At 40.3% G+C, this 26,029-nt stretch overlaps 1 protein-coding gene across 12 annotated transcripts in view; it reads right to left on the bottom strand.

Annotated features, from left to right (window-relative positions):
- Positions 1–997: 997 nt before the first annotated feature.
- Positions 998–26,029, bottom strand: part of LOC111562651 (protein 4.1-like) — a 93,116-nt gene continuing 68,084 nt past the window's right edge. For 2 of the 12 annotated variants that reach the window (XM_035943986.2, XM_035943987.2), the window contains exons 10-25: positions 25,927–26,024; positions 25,037–25,212; positions 24,315–24,538; positions 23,833–23,868; positions 23,167–23,211; positions 21,237–21,386; positions 19,922–20,008; positions 18,255–19,649; positions 16,367–16,417; positions 14,225–14,584; positions 13,644–13,772; positions 8,558–8,617; positions 7,154–7,249; positions 6,473–6,553; positions 6,256–6,372; positions 998–4,895 (exon numbers count right to left, since the gene is read on the bottom strand). In XM_035943986.2, coding sequence (XP_035799879.2) covers positions 4,890–4,895; positions 6,256–6,372; positions 6,473–6,553; positions 7,154–7,249; positions 8,558–8,617; positions 13,644–13,772; positions 14,225–14,584; positions 16,367–16,417; positions 18,255–19,649; positions 19,922–20,008; positions 21,237–21,386; positions 23,167–23,211; positions 23,833–23,868; positions 24,315–24,538; positions 25,037–25,212; positions 25,927–26,024 — 3,111 coding nt within the window. In that variant the 3' untranslated portion in view covers positions 998–4,889. The remainder of the gene's footprint in view (positions 4,896–6,255; positions 6,373–6,472; positions 6,554–7,153; positions 7,250–8,557; positions 8,618–13,643; positions 13,773–14,224; positions 14,585–16,366; positions 16,418–18,254; positions 19,650–19,921; positions 20,009–21,236; positions 21,387–23,166; positions 23,212–23,832; positions 23,869–24,314; positions 24,539–25,036; positions 25,213–25,926; positions 26,025–26,029) is intronic. The other 10 variants (XM_035943988.2, XM_055010597.1, XM_035943992.2 and 7 more) reach the window with 10 other exon arrangements.

The following is a 26,029-nucleotide window of genomic DNA, read 5'->3' as shown; positions in this document are numbered from 1 at the left end:
TGTTCTTTTATCCATATTGTCTTCAGTATAACTCAGGTACAATAGAACAGACAGTTTTATAAGGGTGATCTGGCTGAGACCACTACTCACATTGAGGTGGCAGCTCCACTTCTTCTCAGATATTGCAAGAAATAAATAAATAAATAAATAAAATGAAATTCTTACAAGCCCATCTTCTGTGGTTAGTGACGTAACAGTGCTTATTCTTGCACAGGACTGGATAACGGTGGCTCCATGTGCTTCCTTCTTCCTTCTTGATGCACTTTCTTGCCATAATCTTATGTTGTCTTCTGGCATTACATTTGTTTTTGTGTTGTTTTTTTTTCTAAGACAGGAAAAGTCTAAAAGAATCATAGGATATAAGAGGTGTTCATCTATATGAACACCTCTTTATTATATGTCTCTGATATGAATTCAATTCCAAAAAACACGTTATCTTACAATTCACATGAAACAGCAGGACATCACTTCTTCATTATACCTTTTATGTGGATGCCAGCTGGTGATATTAAACTATATTAAAACTGGTATAAAACATCACAGGGTAGGGAAAAGGAAGCAGATTATGACCTAATTGTTTTTTCACAGCAGCAGTGGTTGAGATATACTGAGTTTCAGTCCCCACGTTCCAAAAAAACACTGGATTCTACAACTGCCATAACAAAACACCATGTCTTTGTTGAGCTTAATGCTATTTAATTCTAATATTTTGATATGTTTTTGCACAAGTTGTGTGGTTGCACAATTGCACTAGATGGCACTAGGAGGCAAGAAATAACTTGATACTGCAGCCCATTGACTGAATTTGGCCACAAGATGGCAATGTAAAGCAATGTATTTTCCCTTGTGTTTCTCTAGAATAATCCTTCATTACTCTAAAATGCCAAAAGAAGCCCTTTATTTCATTATTGCTAAATTATTAATGTCTGAATATGTTCATCTGACACAAAGCTCCTCTTCTTGTCCCTCTCCCCTCGATTCAGAACCAGACACGGTGTTTGAATCATACTGAGACATTTATTTATGCAGGTATGTTTTCCATTTAGACTGAATGCAAATACAGCAAATGCACACCACCAAGCACTAGGGGAATGTAGAGCAAAAGGCAGTGGTGAATTGAAGGTGGAGGCTAAACAGCAGAGCGGTTTGATGGTCTTCACAGAGAAAAATCCTCATATACATAATCTGCACTGTGCTGGTTTTTCTTAAGTTAATGGGGCCAATAAATATTTTCATCTCGTTGAGTACTCACAGTCCAGATTCAAAGGGACTTCGTTTACCCACTGCTTTCAATGTCATATTCTTTTACAAGACAGTAATTCACTTTTCAAGACAGCTCCTCCTCACCTTGGATGGAGAGGTTGATTCTCCATCTGCCTTGTGGTGATTAAGAGCACTTTCAGCTGAGCACTGATAACCGTGACTCCAAACATAAGGCACCCATTCATGTGACGTTTCTATTGCACCGCTGTCCTTCAGATTCCACTTACTGCCTCGTCCCCTAAACCTAAAACTCATCTCTGCTCCTGACAGTTTCTACATAGTGTACAGGATAATACACAGAAATATGGATATTTATATATAAATACAGGCCCTCCATCCTTCAACTCACCACTTCACCCGCAGCACGCAGCTTCTCTCCTGATCTCTACAGACGTCACCTTCCATCAGTAGTGTGTCCTATTCTACAGCAGACAGGTTGTTTTTCCTAGCAGTTTACAGTACATGTGCTGCCATCATTGCAAAGCAAGTGCCTTCACAACAGTCCAGTGTCATATGACCAGATAAAACAAAACAGAGCAAAATAGAATATACAAATCATCAGTTTGTGAATGTCTTGTTTCCACAGACACATCAACAGCAGGTCGACGGGTTCAAGTCGAAGGGGGAGGATTAGACAACGAGGGCGACAAAGCCATGGTCACAAGTGTTGGAAAAGCTCCTTCGAATATCATTCTAAAACTCTTATTCTGTATGTTTTGGTTACACATGAGAGTTCACAGTTTTCTCCCTTTAGAGGACAGAGGATAAGAATAATGGTTGCTTATTGCAAATCTCACAAGCAGTGCGCTTCACTGCTTTGGTTAACGGTAGCACAAAGTCAACAATGACGGTAACACGGCTAACATGGGTCAGGCTCCATCAGAGGGATTCTTATGTTTGATAAGTGATGCATAGTATAGTATTAAAGGTCACCCAGGATATATTAATATATGTGACAGCCAACACGCTCTGTGGATGCTTCATGTTTGTCACACAATGTGGTCTCGGCTCTGCCTTTAAGGGGAAACAGGGAGGCGTTCACATTCACCACTCCTATAAATATAAGTACAAACTCGTACAGCATAATGTAGCAGGGTTAATCCCACAGAAAACAAATAAAGTAACCAGGTTAATCTTGTGGTTTTGAAACTTTCAGGCAGTGTGTAAACATGCGTCAAAACTGGAACCTCTGGTAAACATAAACTCTCTGATGTGTACTTCTAATATTTTTGTATGAAAAATGACTGTGTGTAGCGTGAAAGATGTTGCTCACAGTCACAAATTATCACCCAACTCTGCACTTTCTTTAGCGTGTTAGCCTCTTTCAGCTAACTGTCTTGGTTTAGCAGCCCCTCAACTTTACCATTTCATTTCAATCTCCCAACTCCAATCAGCCTCGTTTCCAACCGCAATTAGCAGTTTTCAGCAAAAAAAATCAGGATAAACCTCCTGTGTGCTACTTGCTCAGTACCAAACTGCACATAAAGTTACCATAATAAAGATGTTTGCAGCTAAAACACATACAAGTTTCACAATCACATCTTCCCCTCAAGAGATCACATCAGAGTTTAAAAGACTAGACTCCAAATAACGATGCCAATCAAGGCAATATTTAACTCATTGGCATCCACATGAATCTAAGCCTTATAACTTGATTATATTTGAATAATTTTGTTCTTAAATGGTGCATTATCGATCAATATTTGAATAAGTTGTAATTCAAACACAGCAAATGTGATAATTGTCCCATGCTGATATTGCTGTACTAAGATACACAGCAGACTTTGTCACGGTGCTCCTTTACTACCTAAACCCCTACAATTTAATTCAATTCAATTCAATTTTATTTATATAGCGCCAATTACAGTTAAATTGTCTCAAGACGCTTTATAGAACCCATATGGCTGACCCCCAGAGCAAGCCCCAAGGCGACAGTGGCAAGGAAAACAATGTTTTTCTGTCCGTCTCCTCTGGTTGCTACAGTAATAAACACCATGGGGCTCCAGCTGCCCAAACATGTACTACAGCTAATCTACGATATTTGATTTTTGTATCTAGGAAATAGTATTGGTTTTGGGACTCCATATAGGCAGATACTATATATGATCTAGTTTGAATCAGGAGCAGAAAACTTGATACAGACATCCCTACTCCAAATCACTTTTGCTCCATATTGGCCGGATATTTAAATAAATGCAAACAAATTTATCATATCAAAACTTTAGGAGGTGATAATAGCTTAATGTTGTGTTTACCATGTGTTGTACTGCCCCCAAATGGCCTAAAAAGGAAATTATAGGGTCTCCAAGGACAGGTTATGATGCAGATATGGATCTATTACAGGCCCACATCTTCCATCTTTTTACAGCCTCACAATCTTGCAAACTAGTTCCTAGTAGTTTTGAGTGGAATCCATCTGATTATCTTTGTCAGATCTCTGTGAAACATAACAGAGAAAAGAACCAGGTTACAGGATGTTCACACATGACAACTGAAATGTCCAAAAACACAAGAAAACCAAATAAACTGTTTCACGATGGAAGTCAGTAAAGTAAGAAAAAAGTAAAAACATATCACATTTGTGAAACATTATTTATATTAAAATTTCTCTAAAAATCCTAAAACTGTGCCCAAAACGTGTGACCAGCATCTGTTTATGTTGGAGGCGAGCTGACATCAAAATGAAACAGGAACAGGTGAAGTGGGACGAGGACACTGATGTTTGTATATTGGAGACTGAGACCAGTTCCAATTGTCCACTATAGTGTCTTTATACTCTTTAGTACAGTCTGTCAGCATTAGTATGAGTCCACTGCTTATTGGCTCAGTGTTTTATACACTTTCTCCACAGGTGCTCAGTCCCATCATCACAGAGCTTCTCATGGGTTTCAAATGTGGACATGTCGGTGTAAGATTTTTTTTTCATTCCCTCTGCTGTTTTTTAATTGAATCATGCAGATTATAATCATCTGATATTATACATATTTCATAAACAAGCAAACACTGAACATAAATTAGATCCTCTATAGATAAAAATGTAAAAAGCTAATAAGACAGCAGTTGATTATACTGAAGGTGTCAGGGCGAGGAGGTGGCAACAACAAGCAAAAACGCTGCCCCTTGGCACCTCCCCAACCCACCCATACATCAGCATTGTCCCCACACTTTCCCCCAACCCTCCTTCACTCTTATATTATCATGTCATACATGACAGTAGCACAGGGCAGATGTGCGAGACCTTTAAATAGAAAGTAGTAATTCGTACGAAGGAAGGAGGAAACTCATTGGTTCAGATGAGCCAAAACGTTAAATAATAAAGTTTGAAAAAGTGTTGAATGGTCCAATAGAAGATGTTCTTTCCATAAGATGGTGGAGGGCTTGGCTGGGACAGGCTGGGACAGGACGGGAGGCAGGGTCGGGTTAGAGGCCGAGTCACAGTTGGTTCGTCTAAAGGGACAGGAGTGGGGGTCTACTGCTTTATGGAACGCAGTCTGTTCTCGTGTCGGTGTGTACACAGTGGGGTAGAGAGTCCTCTTAAAGGTTGGTGGCGTACTGCAGGGCGGAAAGGAGGCACAGGGCTGGAGGATCCTCTCCTGTCCCCCTGTCTCAGGAGCCACCATGTCCAATCAGGACTGCAACAGAATCACAACGCACAGATCCGTCAACAACATTACCGTGGACCGAATTTTCTTTATCTTTGTGGTATGTGTTCAATCTCTTTAGTCATTTTGGGCCCCTTTGTCCCTGTTTTGCATCTCTTTGTGGCCATTTTATGCGTTTATATAATCTTTGTGACAATTTTGCATCCCTTTTTTGTCCTTTTGTATCTTGTAATCATGACACATTTCTTTGTGTTATCTTCATATTGCTTTGTAGTCGCATTACATCACTATGTAATTATTTTGTGTCTCTGTGTAATAATTTTCTATCTCTATTCATTTTGTATGTCTGTATTTATTTTGTGTCACTTTGTAGTCATTTTATATCTCTTTACAATCACTGGTCATCTCTGTTTTCACTTTATGTCTCTCTGTAGCCATTAGCATCTCTGTATATTCATTTTTTATCTCTCTACTTACTTTTGCATTTCTATTGTGTCCCTTCGTATTTGTTTTGTAACTTTTAAAGTTTATTTGGTGTCCCTTTCTAATCGCTTCGTCTCTTTATAATCATTTAGCATCTCTTTGTGTTCATTTTTCATCCCTTTTTGTCCTTCTGCAACCTGGTTGAACCATTTTGCATAGCTTTTCGTGTTATTTTCATGTTCCTAGTTGTATTACATGTCTATGTAATCATTTGGTATCCCTCTAATCAATTTGTTGCTCTATGCATTGCTTTTCTATGACTGTATTAATTTTGCATCTCTGTGTTCGCGTCATTTTGTTTCCCTTTGTAATCATTTTATGTCTATTTACAGTCATTTTGCATCTCTGTGTTCATGTGTTCATACTATGTCTCCCTGCAGTCATTTAGCATTTCTGTGTATTCATTTTGTATCTCTCTACTTATTTTTGAATTTCTTTCCTGTCTCTTTGAGGTTATTCAACATCTTTTAAAGGTCTCCTGGTCTCCCTCTATCATTTTGCATTTTGCAGCTCCTTGCCATCATTTTGCATCTCTTTGTGCTCATTTTGTGTCCCTTTGTGGTCATTTTACCTCACGTTGTAGACATTTTGCATCCCTCTATAATTGGCTAATGTCTCTACGTATTCATTTTGCATCTGTCCGTACTCTGCACTACTACATACACTTTGTATCTTTGGTCATTTTGCATCCCTTTGTAGTTGCTTTATGTCTCTTCCCAGTCATTTTCCATCTCTGTGTTTGTTTTGCAAGTTTCTATGTTCATTTTGCATTGCTTTGTAGTAATTTTATAATCTTTTAAAGTCATGTCCAGTGTTTTTGTATTCATTTAGGCACATTAAGCATTCAGTTCATTCTTAAAAAATCTTGTAATCTGTATTCTGATCACACCATCGGATTGTTATGTACCTCTGTTTTCTGCTGTATCTCCTCAGTGGGAGACTCTGTTTCCCTGATAACCACTGCTTTTGTCACCAACATGTCGGGATGCTGCTGTTTGGCCTCTTGGATCGCCATGGCGAGCGCCTGGGGACATAAAACACCAACACACAGGTCATAAACCTCACATATAAGCTCCCACGGCTTTGTGACTGTACTGAAGTGTTGCGGTGATACACCTCCTCACCTGATGTTGATCCACATCGTCGTCTCCTGTGATTATAATCCTTTTCTCGATTCTGGTCTCTGAGTAGCCTCCTTTCACAGTCTGTAGAAAGCATATAGAAAGAAATAAATTGGATGAATCATCAGCCTATTCTCAAAAAAAAAAAAAATCCATTGGATGGACCAAAAAAAAGCAGTAACCAAAGGTATCAATGTTGCATTTTTATTGCATTTTTATCCTCATCTTTATTTTGACAGAAAAAAAAAACTCAGCACTGTGTTGCACATTTGTTTGTATCCATAAACACATTCAGCTATTGTGTGCCAGATACTTACTGGCTGCAACAACAAATACAGAAGTCTTCATGAAGTGGAAATAGATTGAATCCCTATTGTTTAACATTGTATAACTCCTAACAAAGAAGCAGAGATTGAGGAAATCATGAAAAATCTTATTAGCGTTGATGCAAATCCTATCAGTTTATGACATTGCTACATTACAATGTGTGAAAAAAAATGTTATTCTTTATAGATCATTTTAGAAAGTCTAATTTGTTGTATCTCTTTGTTTTGTTTGGCCAATCTACTCTAGTGTGTTGACATGGAAGGTGACATACTGTATTTAAGAGTGCACCATAATCCAGATGTAGTGGTGCTGACTCTGGTCATTAAACCGTAGCCATGGGAACGGATGTGGTGTTACCTTGGTAACTTGTGTTGTGGTTGCTGAGGTGACGCTTTCAGCTGTGATGGTCAGTGGGGACACAACAGACTCCCTCCCCTGGGTGCTGGCTTTTCCCTAAAGCACATTAATGAGTGGGCAGTCACATAAACACAGAGGAACACAACATGTTCATACACAACATGTCCTGTTCTGCCAAACAGCTGGGGTCGGGGGCTGGCCCGGGGTAAATATCACACATCTGAAATGTGCGTGCTAATCTGTAAAGCTCTTAAATCTGAGCGAACTGTTATCAGGGTTTGTGTCCACCAGAGGCTCTGGACCACAAAGCTCATTTCACACTTTATCAGCATCAGTTTGAAATGACACAGGCTGAAGTCGTGACTGACTCGAATCCACACTGCTGTGACTGAGCTAATGATTTGAACGAGTTTACGAAGAATTAAATTACGCTAGTGTGATGATGTTCTTCAGAATTTAACATTTCTTTTGATCACTGACTACATAATGAGCATACAGCCATGATGATGCGTGGAGCATCACGATGAATCCAGACTGGAACTGTAATATGTGTAATAGCTAACTTCTCCTGAGTGCTGGTAAGAGGCCAGAACCGTCTAATACAGTAAGTAGTCAGTATGATGATTGTCAAACACTCTCTATCTTCCTTTACATCAAGAACAGATAAACATCAGAGAAACAGATGCTTCCATCTTTTAAAGTCCAGCATTTCATCAAACTGAGAGGTTCAAAAGAAACTGATTTTTTTAAAAAGATAGATAGATAGATGGATGGATGGATGGATGGATGGATGGATGGATGGATGGATGGATGGATAGATAGTCAATATACAGCATTTACACACTTTAATTTTGATCAGTCCTGTTTGTTGAATTGCATTTCCTACAATGTATCATATCTTATTTTAGGTTATTCTCCACTAGTACTTGCCTACATCTTTAAACCAGCAAATTAACAGGTTTGTAATGTAGCCTTTTCTGTATGTGCAAATGTTTTTTTTAAAAAAAGCATCTGCACAGAAACAGAATGAGAATTTACCAAAAAAACAGTTATTGCATGCATTTATCTAAAAAAAAAAAAAAAAAAACTGCATCTGCATTCTTTGTTTCATGAGAATGAGTCATTGTTGTGCCATCAAATAGGAGCATTGTGGCAAAGGAGTCCTGGGATCATTTTGCTCGTGTGACATTATTTGTTCCTTCACTTATTCAGGAGGACACAAAGTAAAGGTCAGGGCTAGAAAATGAAGAAAGCAGCTGAACAATGACTGTCTTATTGTGCCACCACACACACACACACACACACACACACACACACACACACACACACACACACACACACACACACACACACACACACACTAACTCACAGTCACTGTGATATTTCCTCAATAAAGAAACTTACAGGGGAGCCATTTTCTTTAAGGGCAGCAGGAGCCTCCTGTGGGCTGATGGCTCCAAAGTTCTGAAGAGGGGGACAGAAACAGTTCTTAATAACTTCCTAAAACAGGTCAACATACAAAGCAGAATTACAGCATATTAAAAATACAGACAAAAATTTCACTTTGGCCTCTACTGGGGGAAACTTCTGGGTGTTGGCTGCCAAATGCTCTTCTATGTTCAACAACTAATCAGCAATCAGACAATTTCTTTGAATAAAAACTGACAGAAATGAGGCTGATGAAAGCAGTGATGAAAGCAGTGTGTTGTAAGCTACAAAACAATGAGCCAAAAAAATATAAAATGCTTTCTAGAATTGATTGCGGTTGGCACATGACACCATGATTTCAGTTTAAAATATTGGATCAGTTCAGTTTCTCAGTAAAAATCATGACTGAAGGCAAAGCTGTGCCTCACATCTACACTAATAGCACCTCTATACATTCTAAACTATATACTAATAGTAATACTGTAGTGTTTTGGCACACGTCACCACTATACATTGTCAGTAAATAATAAAATATGTACTCTTTTTGGAACCCTCTTCCCACCACTTGTAATTTTATGAGCAGCTCCTCCCATTTGATTTGCACACTGCATTATGGGAGAATAATGTGACGCAACAGCGCACTCAAAAAGTGACCACACATAATATGTCTGCCTTGAGTGAAATTGTTTTTGTAAGTGCACTGCATGCTCACAGCTTGGCTGGAATCAGCATGTGGTGTGGAACTGGGACGCAGGCCGACATGTCACAGCAGGAAAATAATAGATGTATTTAAAAAATCCTGCACTTTAGTCATTTGTTGCATTCTCTGGGCTGAACCTTTTTCACAGTGGATACTTTTAGCATGTCATAGCAACACATAACATAACTACCACCCTCTATTCAGGTGAGCCAGTTCAGGCATCCTGGAGGGTTACATGCTGGCTCACTGTCACGGCTGCCGGGACGCTTGATGGATGGATCGTCACCATTAATGAAATGAGTTTCACCTGTTCTTTTCCTGCTTTGACAAATCAAAGGTCAATCTTTAATGATGACCTGCTGACAGTCTGTCTCGACGTATAACAAGCATATCTGCTGGTGAGGTTAAGTCCTTTTTACATGTTTAATTTTATGGAAAAAAAAAGCTAAATAGTCGCCTGTGAGTCATCCAGTCAGCAGTCTGACCTGGCTGCATCAACAGCACAGCACTGATTGAAATGTATTTTATCGCTTCTAAAATAAACTATTTAATAAGAAGTTGAGTTATTTTATCATTTCAAATGCCACTCTCACTTTAAATGAACTGAATGGACATGAGTGATTAGTTCTAATGAATAGCATTTTATCTACTGAATCAAAATCTACTTGCCTAGTTGAATTTCAATGCCATTAATTGCATTACATTATGTTAGAATTAAATGTAACATAATGTCTTTATATTTATGTAAAACGACTTGCAAGTTTTGTATTGACGACATGTTTCACTTCACAATGCACGTGTAAACTGTCATGTGGAAAAAAATAATCACTTGTCATTGAAATTACTGACTTTTTTGACATATTTAGACAAGCAAACATTTGATTCTCTTTGAAGCAGTGTCTACAGACAAACTTAAAAGTAGCTTTTAAATAATTTGTTGACCTAAAGTATTAATGGATGGAATATTGTTCTGTATATTGTTCTGTGGCCTCAGAGGCTATTATTGCCTCCTCTAGCAGTAATAATTGCTTGTAGGCGTTTTGCATAATTGTCCACCAGTCTCTGATATCAGCTTGCTAAAATCTCTGACCTTATTTTCATGCAGTTTTTCTTTAGCTGCAAGATGTTTTCGCAAGTACTGTACATTTCAAATCTCCCAACAACATTTCAGTGGGACTGAAATCTGTGCTTTAACTAGGCCATTCCCTAACAATCCATTTCTTCTTCCTGAGCTACTCCTTGGTGGATTTGTTGGTGTGCTTAGGAGCATTATTCTGTTGAAGGCTGCACCAAACATGACTGCTGTTACTGTGGACAAACATCTCTATCTTTGATTCATCAGACCAGAGCACATTACTTCAAATGGCTTGCTCTTTGCCTGTAGATTCACTGTTGAACTTGTGTTATTTTTGAACAACAAAACCTTTTTCCTTACGCCTCCGATGCCGGTCAAATTTATGCAATCTTTTTTCTGATTGTTGACACATGGACAGATCCTGAGATGAAATTTGGGCGTTCTCGGAAGCTTCTTTTTGTATCAAATGACAAAGAGAATGTCAGAGGTTTAATAAGGTTTCACCTTAGTTGGAATTCTGATTTTAGGGATTTGATACTCGCTCTATCATATGACTGTACTTGAATTGGTTGTGAAAGCAAAGCAAATTCTACAACAATCAGGTGGCACTGCTACCCAACCTCTAATCTTGTAATTAGCATGCAAATAATTGGCCCAGAACAGCAGCAGAGCCTTTGTGCTGCTGTTTAGAAACTCAACAGACATGACTTGTCTCCCTCTGCTGGCTGCAACATCCTTGCTGAAGATCTTTATCTGCCTACACATGACGTCATCCTCCATTTCCTGCACACGCACGCACGCACGCACGCACGCACGCACGCACGCACGCACGCACGCACGCACGCACGCACACACACACTCTCGCTCTCTCTCTCTCTACCGGGACTTACTCTGACATCTTTGAAAATTTGACTTAACACTGATGTGACACTTCAAAGGCACCCCCTCTACATCATCGCCTGAGTTCATCCACACCATTAGCTGAATGGCTAAAAAGCCCAGCGATGATTACATTTTAATAAGGCACCTGTGGGACAGCCAGCCAGCACTCAAATCTCTGCCTCCGGAGATGAATGGGACTCACACCTGCTTTCATCATCCTCATTAATAAACTGTCAATACTTTAAGCACTCTGTAATGATGCTATTATGTCATACGAGTCGAGGGAATATGACCGCCATGCCACTGAAGCCCAAAGAAAATGCTTCTTCCTCTAATCTAGACTCCAGAGCACTGTAAAAAAAATGAAACTCTTCATTGAAAGTCTATTTGATGGGTAACAGATGGAATGGCTCCTGTGATCTTCACCTGCTCTGTATACAAGCGCTGTAGCTGTATATCAGCATTCATGTACAAAGCAAGGCATGTATGTACATGATACATGATAAATCCAACACTGGGAAAAAAATCTAAACTATGAAAGATACAGTAAACAACATTAATCGATACGCTCCTTTGCATATCAATAAAAAGCCACATGATTCAAAACTGTGTACGCTCTCAATAAATGCATTGTTTCTAAGGTGAACAATGGAGCATTTTCTCACATTAACAACTAAAAATAAATACTCTGGAAACACTATATTGAAAATACAGGCAGCAAAGCAGAAACTCAGTGCGACAAAAGTGAATAAACCTGAAATCACTGACACACAAGTTAGAAAACCTGTGGTAACCAAAACAAATTTGGTTAAACCTGTAATTTCCCATTAGTCTTAACTGCATCAACATACTTGTAAAATGACCTGAAAGCACCAGAACTTGCTCAGTGTTAAACCAATAGGCTGCGTCTTTTCTCATGCATTCATCATGGTTCCACATGGTTCCAAGTATTGTCAGAAAAATGTAAAATCTAATTGTGAGACTTTACAAAGACATAATGATACAGGGAGATCGGTGACTAACTAAAGATGCCCACAGAAACACAGCTGTTGCAGCAGTAATCAGGAGATACAGATGGAGCTATAGCTCATAGTACCACTAATCAGAGCTGCAGTAGTCGTCCTCCTGGAGTGACACAACAGACAGTGCACTTCTTGCACAATCTAGCTTAAAAAAACAGACCGACAAGTGCTTAAGACTTGGCATAGAGGTTATCAGTGGGAGTCAGGGTTGTACAGACAGCCCAGACTGTGTGGAAGATGGCACATAATGTCAACTTCTAAGGACTTCTTCAAAGAAAAAATCCCTTGTTTGCTGCAAGATTAACTTTGCTCAGGAACATGATATAAAGCCTCATTACTGGAGGTGTAATCTTTGGGCAGATGAGATTAAGATCAGTTTGTTTGGTTTATTCTGGGTCGAACATGTGTGCCATAAACCTGGCCACGGTGAATGTATGGTCCTGACAATGATGCACTGAAGTAGATCTTTGATGATATGGAGCTGCATGAGTATAAAAAGGTGTAAAAGAGATGACGTTTACAGATGGAGCAATGAATGTCTGTGGATACACAAACATAATGGCTGACAAGATGACTCCCAGTCTGCAGAACCTTAGCAGAAGAGGATTATTCAAATGTGATAACAATCTAAAGCACACTGCCACAAATCATACAAAAGTTTTTAAAAAGATTTTAAAAGGGAAAATTGTGACTTGGCCAAGTGTGTCTCCATAGCCAGAATGTTTGAGTGTGTCATCAAATGTTAAGGAGAACATATGAAATACTGAAAAATTAAAAGATTTTAATCTTAGAAATTAAAGGTACGTTGACTTATGCTGCATTAAGTTCCTGTATTTTCACTACAGTAAATCTAAACTGCAGGGTTGTCTGATCTGTAACATCATAAATAACATTTTTTTCTGTTTATATTTATGTCCTGATAAAAGAAATAAAATAAGTGGATTTTGTTACTTTTGGAAGGTTCAGTCTTCATGCTAGCTAACTGACAGCTGATTGTAGCTTTATATGAAAGGACAGATATGAGAGCTGTATTGATTATTCTCACTTAACTCATCAAAGCGTATGCATTTCCCAAAATGCCTGCCATTGGGAGCAATGTGTGGTTCAGTGTATTGTCTGAGGACACTTTGGCATGTGTGTAGGAGGAGGCAGGACCTTTACCACCAAACCTACAATTAGCAGACAACCTGCTCGACCGCCTGAGCCCAATGAATACTTGTGTTCGCAAAACAAAAAAACATATGTATTTAGCATTTCAGCCTCATAATATATGTACAAAACAACACAAAAAGAAATGAAAAACCAAAGAGAGCAGATGTGCTGCAACATATTGCACATGACAGTAAAGCTTACATTGACCGTATACAGCTGTTGCTGGTTTACCTGTGGTGAGACGTTCATGTTGTTGGGGTGGACTTCTGATCCGTTTGTGTGTGTCTCTGTCTTGGTGTCGGCCCTCTTCAGCTTGTGGGCGACACTCACAGCGCTGGGGTCTTTCTTTGCCACAGGAGGCTGCATGTAACACAAACAGCACACTAAAGTCAAACAGCAGCAGGGGATTATTTCACAGCAAGTGCTCCGAAACACTTTTGACCCATTCTTTGTGAGCGGCATAATTTTTTTTCAGAACAAAGCAATTGAAAACTGTTAACTTCAGGGAACAAACTGTGAAATACATTTTTATTAGACCGCTTGACAACATGTAAGTGATGATGCAATGGCAGGGGGATTCAAAGAAACTGACTTAACGTAAAAAAGGGGGAAACAATTCAGAAAAGAATACATCAACATAGAGAAGAAAATAAAGTTTTGCACCAAATCAAAGAAAATGTAGCAAAACTTGCTCCAACAAAAGAAGAACAAAAACAAAACACAGCGGGTGGTTACTGAACCAAGTCCAGCCAGGCAGGGTGAATCCAGAGGGTGAAGATGATGATGAAGGACGAAAACATGCATCTGTCTACCTCATGATGCGTTGCCTCCTCGGGAAACTTCTCCTCTATTGGAGATTTGTCACGGGAGCCCATTAGACGTGCAGAGTAGAACCTGGAGGTTTCCTCAAAGTCCTCCCGGCCCACATCTGGCTGTCGCTCCCTCACTCCCAGCTCTGACATGCCCTTAGAGAAGTCCTCCATGCCGGAGTGGAGATCCGTGATGACGGTGAAGTCCACCTCGGCCTCCAGGCTGGACGTGGAGCTCACCGTCATGCTGGAGCACTTGCGCTCGATGCCCAGGTGAGTTTCCCTCATGCCGGCCACCGTGTCTCTTTCCTGCTCCTCCTCCGAGGCTACGCTCGGCTGAGGCCTCCTCTCTCCGAGCTCCTTCTGATGCAGGTACAGACACAGGATCACCGCTTTGAAAATACAATCATTTGGATGATGGACATGACATGGAATGGGATGAGAGCATCATCCTTATGTTTGCAGCTGGATTGTGTACTGGGACTGATAGAGAATCCAAAATCAAAGCCTTCGTATATGTAATGCGTTCTGAATGTACAGCACAAGCAAAAATAAAAAAAAATAAGGCATGCAGTTACATCAGACACAAAGAGTGACTGTATGTCAAGAACATCATTTGAATGACACCAGAAAAATACTGTACATCTCCAACAAGAAATGCAGTACTGACGTAGGTTTTCAAAACTGAGTCACAATCTGAATCTGACCTTAATGCTTACAGATTCCTATTTTACTACCAGACTATACAAATGCATATTTCATGTCAAGCACGCAAAAGCTTTTTAAATTTGCAGTAAAAGATAAAAACCAAGACACGGCAACTACACTTGGGAATTTCTTACATCTGAAAGCCGCTGCACTGACAACCCTTCACCACACAGCAACAAAGACAGCTACAGACAAAGCAGCTGTAGGGAAAAATTGGCAAGTGAGATTATTATTGCAAGCCCTAGTTAGAGCTAAAAATGGATATTAGTATTTTTTTTTTTAGAACATCTTAAAAACATTCACCTTAATAAAACCACCTCTTGATGTTGTTATTCCACAAGTTGGCCAGCTTTAACTCTTACTATGAAGGAGCTACACTCTTGTTAACTGTAGGCCTAAATGTGTGATTTTCAATCATCATAGACCTATCTACTATTTGCCAATTACTTTTAAACTGACTTTTCTGGCAGGTTTCATAATAACCATCTGTCTGCTACAGTTAACCCTAATAATGAGGTAACATCTCACTGAAGGTAGGTCCTAGAAAAATAATCTTGAGTGCTGATGTGTAGCCAAAAAGTATATTTTTCTAAATTATAGAGGCAAAGGCCAGACTGTGTTAGGTTGTGTCCCACACTAAATGCAATTAACTTAATGTGATGTTGTAAAGCTATATCACAAATCTAGAGTATTTAAACTTATAATGATAACACTGATTGTATTGTACTTTGCAGTAGTAGATATAGTTACACCTTGAGCAAAAAGGGGGCTGCAAATTAAAATTGTATTCATCAACAAACTAGCTAAAGTAGTTGAAAGAGGTGAAAGAATATGTTGTTTGTAAATGCTGTAATATGTAGTTTATCTAAAGTCAGTGCAGTGCCTCCAGTTTTAGGTTATATGAAGGTTCTATGACATGATTTGTTGAGTAAAAATAACCCGAATAAAACTCAAATAATGATGCAGATTAATTTAAAAATTTCAAACTTATTTGTTATCAAGTTCACTGCTTCTATAGTAATTCTATAGTCTGCTTTTGTGGACACCAGGCACCAATAATTCCGATTAAACAGACATGGGATTTGTAGGACTTTTGGACTCAGTGAACTACAGCTCTTGTGACAGCTGACCTGAAGTTATATCACTGACTTTAATTGCAAGTGCACTTCCATATTAAATCACCATATAAACTGGAACATGCAAGCATTAGCCAGTCACAAGGGGTTCTGTTTCCAACCCACACATACAATTCAATATCTTATATCAGCAACGGATGAGAGCAGCAGAGCAGCCTGCGAAAAGTAGCACTTCATTCATCGGTTACAGCTTTTGCAAGGAAACTGGGATGGTTAGGATGTGCAGCTATGAGGGACGATGAGAGTAAAAGACAGGATGAGCCGAGCACATGAAGGTGGATTAAAATACAAAATTGACAACCTTGAAATCAGCAAACGGCTCTTCGTAGATGGCAGGAGTGGAGACAGGCTCCTGCAGGGGGAAGCAGAGGAAAGACCAGAGAAAGCATCCGGAGGTTAGCACAAGCTGAAGTGGACAGTGGACTGACAGGCCAGCACACACAGAAATCCTAACGGCAGCACTCGACTGGGGCCAGAAAATACGAGCTCAGAGTGTTCCCAGCACAGAATGCTTCAGTGCAAACCTAAACTGGGATGCTGGTGTCCTGCTGAGAGTCCAAATGTAGACAATGCCAACAATTCTAAATGAATTACTGGTGAAAATAAATCAGTATTTTTAATGTCTTAATAACTCAAACCCAAGTTTAGGTGAGAAATTCAGCCAGATCCAGTCTAAGCCAACTGGCTCCTTTCAGATCCAGTCAGGTCCAAATGGATTCAGGCACAAATTTCAAGCACTATTCTACAATAACAAAGCATACGGATAGTACAGACCAGAGGACAGAAAAGAGGTGAGCTTACTGCAACAAATACAACATCCACAGCCATTTGTTGTAATTAGTAGAGGCAGGACAAGAAAATCATGCAGTTTGTGAGCAGGTTTTCAGCATAACGGCAGCCACTCATCAACCAACTGAGAAAGCGTTGCAACACCTTGAATTTCAGCGAGAGAGTGTTCAAATACTGTCAAATAATATTGTTAAATGTCCAATAAAAGGTGCTGGGATGTATCTCAAAGCCTGTCAAAAATGACTGGATCCACATGTTTGGAGGAGCACCTAATATTTTCCCACACTCCCCGAGTTCAATCAGATCTTGATATGATTGTCACTCGCCAGTGAGGTCTGTTCACATACTGAGAGCTACGCAACACCTCTTCTCATGCCTGTTTAATCCAATATATGCAAGAGCTTGACTCAGATGAAAAGGTGGGAAATGATGAAAGCTGTCATGTCTATTCACTTCAAATTCCTTTCATTCCAGTGCCAAATGCGTGCAAGCTCCCAATGATACCAACAGTGAAATGAAAGCAGCAAATCTGACTGTGTCAGGCACTGAGCTGTGGTGTCTGGCTGCTCACTGCCTGCTGGGGTTTCACAGTTGGAGGAACCAGTGTGTTTGTAACACCACTTGACTTCCTATCCAGGTGGGATTGAAGGAAATAATGCACCTGATTTATGATTTATTATCACCCATGCAAAAGATCAGGGGAGATTGTGTAAATGCATTTTCTTCAGCATTAACGGTTTAATGTAGTTTCTCAATCGCTTGTGCACAAATCAATTCTATACTCCATTTATCTCAAATAAATAGATAATAGCTCTCTAACAAAGTAACGGATGACAGCGCATTTTACCTTTTCTTTCTCAATTGAGTGATTCAATTTGTAACATTTATATGCAATAAATAGTTTTGTATTTTCAGTTTGAAAATGGCATGGAGATGTGCAGAAATCATCAGAGCAATAACAATATGTGAGCCTGTCTTTCGCTGCTGCCCTCTGAAAGAGAACGACGTGAGCTGGAAGAAAATTTGAGGCTCAGAAGTTATAAAGACGAAGACAAACCAACAACCAAAATATGAGATGTTGATATTTTTTTTAAACTTTCACAGCCAGTGTTGAGCTGTACAGATTTGCCAGATAGTGTGGTGTATGTTGAGGACAATGGGAGGGGATAGATTGGATTGGCATGTGGGAAAATGTCCAAACTTTTTGACAGATATTTTGCGACACGACGGAGCACAAGTACCGCTCCGCCTGCTCTTCAAACAGGCACGAACAGGTAAGATGGATGAGTGTTTCAGTCACTGAAAACGTAGAAAAAAAGAAAAATGGCGTGCGAGTCTGTCTGAAGCTCATGCGATGCTTTATTTCCAATGATTGAATAGCAGATGCCAAGCAGAGTTACCGAGTGTCTCTTCTTGGCAGCATCCAGGATCGGCTCCCTGCCGGCATTTCGGCTGTTCCGCAGTATTAGTCCAGACTCCCTGGCCTTCTGCGTTTTCACCGGCGGGGCTGGAGGAGCCATTTTGGGAAGCGCTGAAATCTTTGAGCCAAATAGCTGCGTCTCTGTAGATCCTCCGCCAGACTGAAAGCTATCATCAGGATGATCTGTTTTACCTTCCAGATCTGCCGCGAATGCCGGATGGAAGGTGGAGACGTCGGTCCAGTTGAGGTCTGAGGATCCCTCTGGAGAGCCGACCGACCAGCGGTATTCTCTTCTGACTCGTGTGGGCTCATCCTGCCCCGTCCAGTCCCTTTCATCCTTACATGCTATGCTCTTTGACCGCTCTGGCTTGAGAGGAACAATCCTGGTGATTTCCGACTGATAGCTGCTTCCTGACAGTCGGTGGAAGGACGTCCTCTGACCTCTGTCACCCAGGAAACCCTCAACATCTTCTCCTCCAGAGCTACTGATCTTTCTCTCATGTGTCCTGACCTGTCGGAGTTTCACCTCTGCTAGCTCTTTGTTGTCAATAAGGCTCTTCCCTCGCACCTTTATCGCACACTCTCCTTTAACACCTGATAATGAACTATCATGCTCTATCTTTCCAGGTCCGTTCACTGAGCTTGAATCAATATCTGCTGTCCCACCCTGGCTCACTTTTTTCTTTACCTGTTCTGCTCCTTGAGTGGAGACATCCCTGTTTTCTCCAACCGATACATCCTCTTGTTTGCTGTCTTTATAGACCCTGACCGACTGATCCTTTCCTAATCCCTGATCATCTTTCATCATCACCACTGGGGGCGACTCACAATGATTTCCTCTTTTGGACATTTTTTCTGGACTGTTGTCCGAGTCTGAGCCCTCGTTTTCTTCCCCGGTAGAATCGCTGCCACCTTTCCTGTAGATGAGCTCTGCAGGCATCCCCAGGTTTAAGCTCTGGGGTCTCCTCTTTTTCCTTGGTTTTGAAGCGGTGCGCTCCTTTATCTGGCGCGAGCCTGGGGCCACATCATTGTTCGCCTCAGGGTCTGAGGCTTGAGATGGCTTACTTAGAGATTTGTCTTGAAACGAGTCTGCATTCTCAGATAATTGAATCACAAAACGCGAAGGCTCAGAGCATATGTCTGCCTCTCTGAACGATTTTGTTGATGGAAATTCATCAATATGGCTTTTCGTTTCTTTCCTGTCATACCCTGTTACCTCTTTATGTATCATCTTGGTTACGTCTATCTCTTTTTCCAGCTCCTTTTTCTCCCACGAGGAATCAGATGTGAGACATTTGTTCTTTTCTTCTGCCTTCCAGTCATGGTCTTGTTGATAAGGTTCTTGTTTTTCAATCAATACCCACTCCTCAGAGCCCTACATGTTGGTATAGATTAAACACAGTTAGACATTCTAAGCATAGCTGCTGCAAATAACAAAATCTACACAATGATTTCAACCACAGAAAAGAGGACAAAATGTAAACCTGGTTCATATTGAAGTTTGGGGACACATAGTTATTAACTGTTCAATATGTGGTTCTTAAACAATAGACGAACAAGTAATAGTAGCGGATGGTAGAACGTGCATTACGCTAGCCCACAAATGCTATAAAGAGTGAACTGTTTAATTAAAGAGAAAGAGTGAACCTCAGGTGAAGTCACCAGAGTCTTCTGGACGAAACCCTCAACAGACAGGCTGTTAACAGGGTCCTTTCCCACTGCTCGGCCCACCAACTGGCCGACAGGAGGCAGAGGAGAGATTTAAAAAGAGAAGGAAGAGCAGCCATTAGAGGTCAGACTGAAAATGAGGGCGTGAATTAGTAAGATGCACAATTTCATGCAGGGGAGCGAAAATGGAAAAGGAAGACAGAATCAGAGCTAATAGGAATTCACTGAGTTATTCCTTAGAAACTTTTTAATGAACTTCAAACTAAAAACAGGGAATCCAATGTACCTAACAGACACCAAATCCACATAACCAAATCAGAAGGCATTTGCAATGCAAATAGTTTTTTTTCTGTAACTACATCAAAGAGCTGAGTTTGATTGAATCTCTTGGAAACAGTCAAATGCTGCGATACTTTGTCAGCCTGACTGTCAGTCAGAGAGAATAATGCCATACCACCCCTTTCTCTGGAATGAGGCACATAGCAGATTACATTTTCTGCCGCAGACAACATTTGACATTCTATGGGCATAATCTGATTGTGCCAGACAGCAGATGAGAGATTGTCTGAAAGCAACTTAGACACCGGCAAAGACAGAACTATCCTATCTGAAGAGATTTTTCTTCAAAAGCCCAATTACCAAAATGTGATCAAAGCTTAAGATATTTTATAAGGAAAACTGTGTCACTGTAAGGCAATCAAGACAAAAAAAACCCTGATTATTTCTCAAGTACCTCACATTGAGTAAATCTCAAAAAAACATCTTGAATCTAATCTCATCAAGATGCTTCTGCGCTACTTGTCAGTCATCCTCAAGTACCTCTGAGATATTGTCAGAATTATCCCGGTACTCCAGAGAAAGACAGGCTGCGCTTCATTATACACACGTCTTAAAATAAGCTTCAGATTTTAATGTTTGTTCCAGTGAGCGGTAATATCTTTGCACAGGAGTTACCTTTTTGAAATGCCTGTAGGGAAAAACACAAGTACCATGACTAATCCTGCTCATTTATTCTGTTTTTTTCACAGTCGCATACCAGTACAGTATATCTTCAGGTAAACAAACAAAAAACAGGTGATAAACTTACAATACATTGTGACAAATATATGACCTGTTTTGCCAAGAGTCAAGCAGCAAAAAGAGGAATTGAACATGACAGTGCCCTGACGGTAACATCAATGGTCTTTAATGGAATGTCAAGCATCAGAGGTCCCTGGATATGAGATATTGACCATAATGGGCTTAAAAGCTCTCAGACCGGAGCCCTACCCCTCCACCATCAGCCTCTACTCACAGCCTTCTTCTCTGGTGTGCCAGTTGGAGAGGTGGCTGACAGACGCTTCTCCCGGTTCATCAGCTTGCTGTTGGGCTCCCTCAGGGCTCTCTTCAGCTCATTGATGCTGGCCTGGTGCTTCAGCAAGACGTCCTGCGACTTATCCAGAAACTGAAGGAGAGCAGGAAGGAAAATGACGACAGAAAGAGAAAACGGCATGCATTAGTAGGACGTCAAGATGCTTTTCAACAGCAGCACTTGCATCAACACATCTGATATGCATGACTGAGGGGGCTGCGGTGTTACTGCAGATACACTGGAGAAGATGCCATGTGAACACTGTGATGTGTTTCACTTTTTTGTGCCGTCTGAGGAGAGAAGTCACATTCAAGATGCCATTGAAGCTCAGAGGGAAAACAAAAACAATTGCAGTTACAACCGAATTAGAATTTAAGACACAAATGAACATGACAATTGAGGCACTCACTGCAAAATTCAATGAATGAAGAAATGAATATGGAACACCTATTAACTTTGTTCGCTAATTAAAATTCCACATTTAATTTGTTTGTTCTTTGGGATGATGACAGAGTCAGTGGTGGAAGGCATTTACATAAGTACTGCATCCTCATACAGTTTTGAATACTGACAATGCCTGATACTTTAGATTTTTACTACATTTTAGATGGAAACTACTTCCGTATTCAATTTCATTTACACGACAGCACCATAGTTACTTTAAACATTCAAGGACACGTTCACACACAGTTTCAAGTATGTCCTTAAACAATAGTCAAGTGCCAGTATGTACACTGAGATAGGTTTTACTTGCTGTAGTTATACTGGGACACAATCCATTTACATTTTTTCGGTGTAAAAATACACCCCCGAGTTCATCTGAGGTTCACATGAGGCTTCAGCAGTTATTCATGCCAAGTTGGTATCTTCCTAAGTTATAGCCTTTTTAGTGCTAAATTCCCTCGCTGTGTTATTATCTCTCCACTAAAACTAAACAGGGAAACACTATTCAATGAAACACAAAGGATGAATTTCATATACTACAAAGAATAACTCTGAAAAATAGCCACTTGATTCAGAGTCAAATTAACTAATGATACACACTATTTTGAAACTTGCACGTAATGGAGACTATGGGTTTCATCCCCTATCAGTACACTGAAAATACATTAAGAAAGGATCTCTTGAAATGGTGTCTTGGACAGTTTTTTAAGCCACAATTTATGAGACTATATTTCAAAAACATACTGTATTGTGTACAATATGTTTTTTAGTATTAATTCTTAAAGCCCTTAGAAAAGTCTTTCAGTCTACCAATCCTTCCACTAGAAGACCAGTAGATCATAAAGTAGTTGTAGCTAGCTAACCTCAACCTGTTGGCGTAACAGTAAAATACAAGCATCAGTTTTAATAATGCAATTATGTAAGTTACATTAAAGCAAGTTGTCTCAAGTATAGGAATAAAATGAAAATAATGGAAATTGCGAAAGAAAATTGGACTGACATTCTCATTGTTGCCATAAACAGAAAGTTTGTAGCAGATATTGTGAATACTGCTGTTCAGTAGTATTTTGCGATGTCAAGTTGTACCAAAGAACAATCATTTTTGCTGTTGATATTTTTGTAGATGTTACTCCTCTTGCTGTAATTTGCTTTAAAACGGTGAAATTTTTTACAGTATCGTGTCAGGATTTTCACTTCAGTAAAGGATTTGAATACTTCTCCCTCCACCCCACAGAAAAGAAAGTACTCATGGTTTACGGGCACCCTAAGGAAGGACAATGATTCATTTCTATCTGCAACAGTAGCATTGAAAAGGAAGCGAATGGAGGCAAATCTCTAAAATCCTCTGAGGACCACAGATGCAGAGGAACAGCAGCATACACGACAAAAAAAAAGAAGAAGCACAAAAGCTGAATACAGGAACCTGTACCTCCTGTTTGTGCCGAGGAGTGGCCTCCTGGTCCAACTGAGAGAGCTGAGTTGGGGCAGGAGAATGGGCAAGCGACAGAAGGGTCAGAGGTGAAGAGTGCAGGGTCAGAGAGTGCAGGAACAAGGTCAGATGCAGAGACAAGGTGGGAAAGTCAATAAGAGGACAGACAGACATACAGACTGAAGGGACAGATTGACCACTTGATACCATGCCGAGACAAATTTGAGATATTATTTGAGAAAACATCCCAGTAAACATTTTGAAGTAGAAACATGGAAGCGCTTGTATTTGCTACCTCAAACCCCATTTCTAAAGATCGTTTTTTCCCACATAATACCATATTGTGGGATTTCTGTACTCCAGGTGAACTGTGTCCCCACTGTACCATTCACTGTCTGTCAAATGTTTGCTGGGATGCTTAACAATGACAAACAGGTCTAGACACAACCTTTGCAGCATCACTTGTTTATGTGGTGCAATGCAGCATAGTTTTTTCTATGATGACTGCAAAATGACAGCCACGGTTACAGAGACAAACCCGGTGGAAGACAGGCAGAGAGGGTGAGGTACAACTGGACAGATACACTCAGAGGAAGAAATCACAATGGGTTGATAAAGACAGTACGGCAGAAAGACAGACAGACCAAATTGGTAGACACCAAATACCTCCTGTTTACTGTCAACTGGTGACCCAGCCTCCTCCTTAATGCCAGCAAAGGGTTAAAAAAAAACAGAAAAGGCATGTTAGCACTAATAGGCTAGGCTTGAGTTTGTACTTCTCAGGATAATGAGAAAAGGTTAAAACTGTAAAACTGTTAGTGGGATTTATGAGCAGTGCAGAGTGTAAGCCTGGGCATGTAAGCCTGAGCGAATAGGAGTGAAAGGAGAAGAGTTAGTAAATGCTAAATCCACTAAAGCCACCACATTATGCCCATGCTGGATAAACCTCAATTGCTCTGACAAGCTTGCACTGCACCTATTTACATCATTACCTCAGCAGTCCCTGCCATCTCTCTGCACCAAAGCCAGAGCTGTCGACATATTGACTAAAACTCCCTGCATTCGGACCTTCTGTCATTTAAATATAATCACCTTTATCTCAACAGAAACTCATTAAATGTCACAGTCCATCAGGAAATCTTTACTACCATGATCTCTTTCTTTTTGCTTGGAGTCACATTGCCGTCGTGGTCCTGCTCCATGTCCTGGCTCTGCTCTTGGTCCTTGTCCTCTTCATCCTGCTCCAAACTGGGCTCCAGCTCCGTCTCTTGCTCGTCCACAGAGGGGCTGTGGAGGCGTCGCTGTTCGCTGATGCTGCGATGGGACAGGCCGTCGTGGTTCTCACACATGGCTGACATAGGCCGTGAGAACTCTGTTGGTCAAAGATGTAAATTATTATCAGAGACAAGCCAGAAGAGTTCAATTAAAATGGTAAAAGACGCTTATTTGGTTTCTTGCCGAGACTAAGATGACACAATCAATACCAATCTCGTGTCTGTGCTTGAGATAAACACTTAGCTTTACATATAGACTAGAGGCTCTGTACAAACATAAAAGCAAAAGATAAGGAGCAGTGACCTCCTGGTGCCTTCACAAGAGTCATTGCATCTTGCTAAGAAACAATCCAGCACACAAAACCCTCTGCAACTGCAATTTATCATTTTCCATTTCAGTTTTTGTACAGATTTTACCAATCAGTGGGGCTGATCGTTGGATTTTTGTTAGCTTTTTTTCCCCTGCTTCTTCCAGTCTCCACGCTAAGTTAAGTGCTTTTATCTCCTGGTTACATCTAACTATTTCTGTAAAGGTCTACCTCCAAGCACAACATGTTCAGACATTTCATAAACAGATCCAGTACTGTTGTTCTCACCTCCATCCAAACTCCTGGACAGAAGGTACCTCTTGCTGGTAGAACGCTCAAAGTGAGGAGCTGGCCGGTCTATGAGAGCGCTGGCCTGCCTGGTCTGAGCTTGAGTCCTTCCGCTGTATCGAAACTTTGAACCCATCACCAAGAAGCCCTTCGGAGGAGGTTCTGGAGAAACCAACCTGCAAAGACAAAAACTGTAATTAGCAAATGTTTTCATCCACATCCAAGCAAAGACAGTAGGAGCAATACAGGCATTTTCAATATACAAATAAATACAAATCAATTTGAGCAACTGTAAAATAAATTTTACAAATACAGCCAAACTTGAAAAAATGTCAGTGTTCTAAACATACAGTACATTTCAGACACAAGTTGGAAAAGCTTCTTGTGCATCTCAATGTCTGAAGTTATTTGTTCATTGATTTATTTACAACTATTCACACATTTTTCTTGCTTCACAATATTTAGTCCACAAATGCACTTTGTGTTTGAGAGTTAATTTTCTAATTGTCACATTGTGGATCCTAGAAATCATTACTGATCATTTTTCTGCATGAGTATCTGCTGTCACAAGAAAACCACATTACAAGCATCTTTGACCAGCTGACTATTTAACATAGCATAAAGATCTATTCATATAAGTGCCATTTCTATGCTGGTTAAATAGATAATGTTACTTCTCAGTCCTTGTTTGTGTGAGCTCTTAGCTCCTACACACTCATGTAACGTTAAATCCGTATTCATCATAAGATCACTAGCAAAGCCAAGGTAGTTATGATTGTAGCCTGAGGGTGGCTGCACGTAATGAAGCTGTGCACATGGAACTGTTTGGTTTGTCTTGATGGGCCATGGAACGATAAATTCTCCAACCATGAGAGCGGATCGATTCGTACCGGAAGAAGGTGTGATGTTCGATGCAGACCTTCCAAAGCCTCTTGGCAGCTCTGTGGTTGGGAAGCTTAAAACCAATCGTACTTTCAAACTGTTCATACTGAA

This window comes from Amphiprion ocellaris, chromosome 5 (genome assembly GCF_022539595.1).
Source record: "Amphiprion ocellaris isolate individual 3 ecotype Okinawa chromosome 5, ASM2253959v1, whole genome shotgun sequence".
NCBI classification, from domain to species: Eukaryota; Metazoa; Chordata; class Actinopteri; family Pomacentridae; genus Amphiprion; species Amphiprion ocellaris.
The sequence above is the reverse complement of the archived record's forward strand: the minus strand, read 5'-3'. Positions and strand labels throughout refer to the sequence as shown.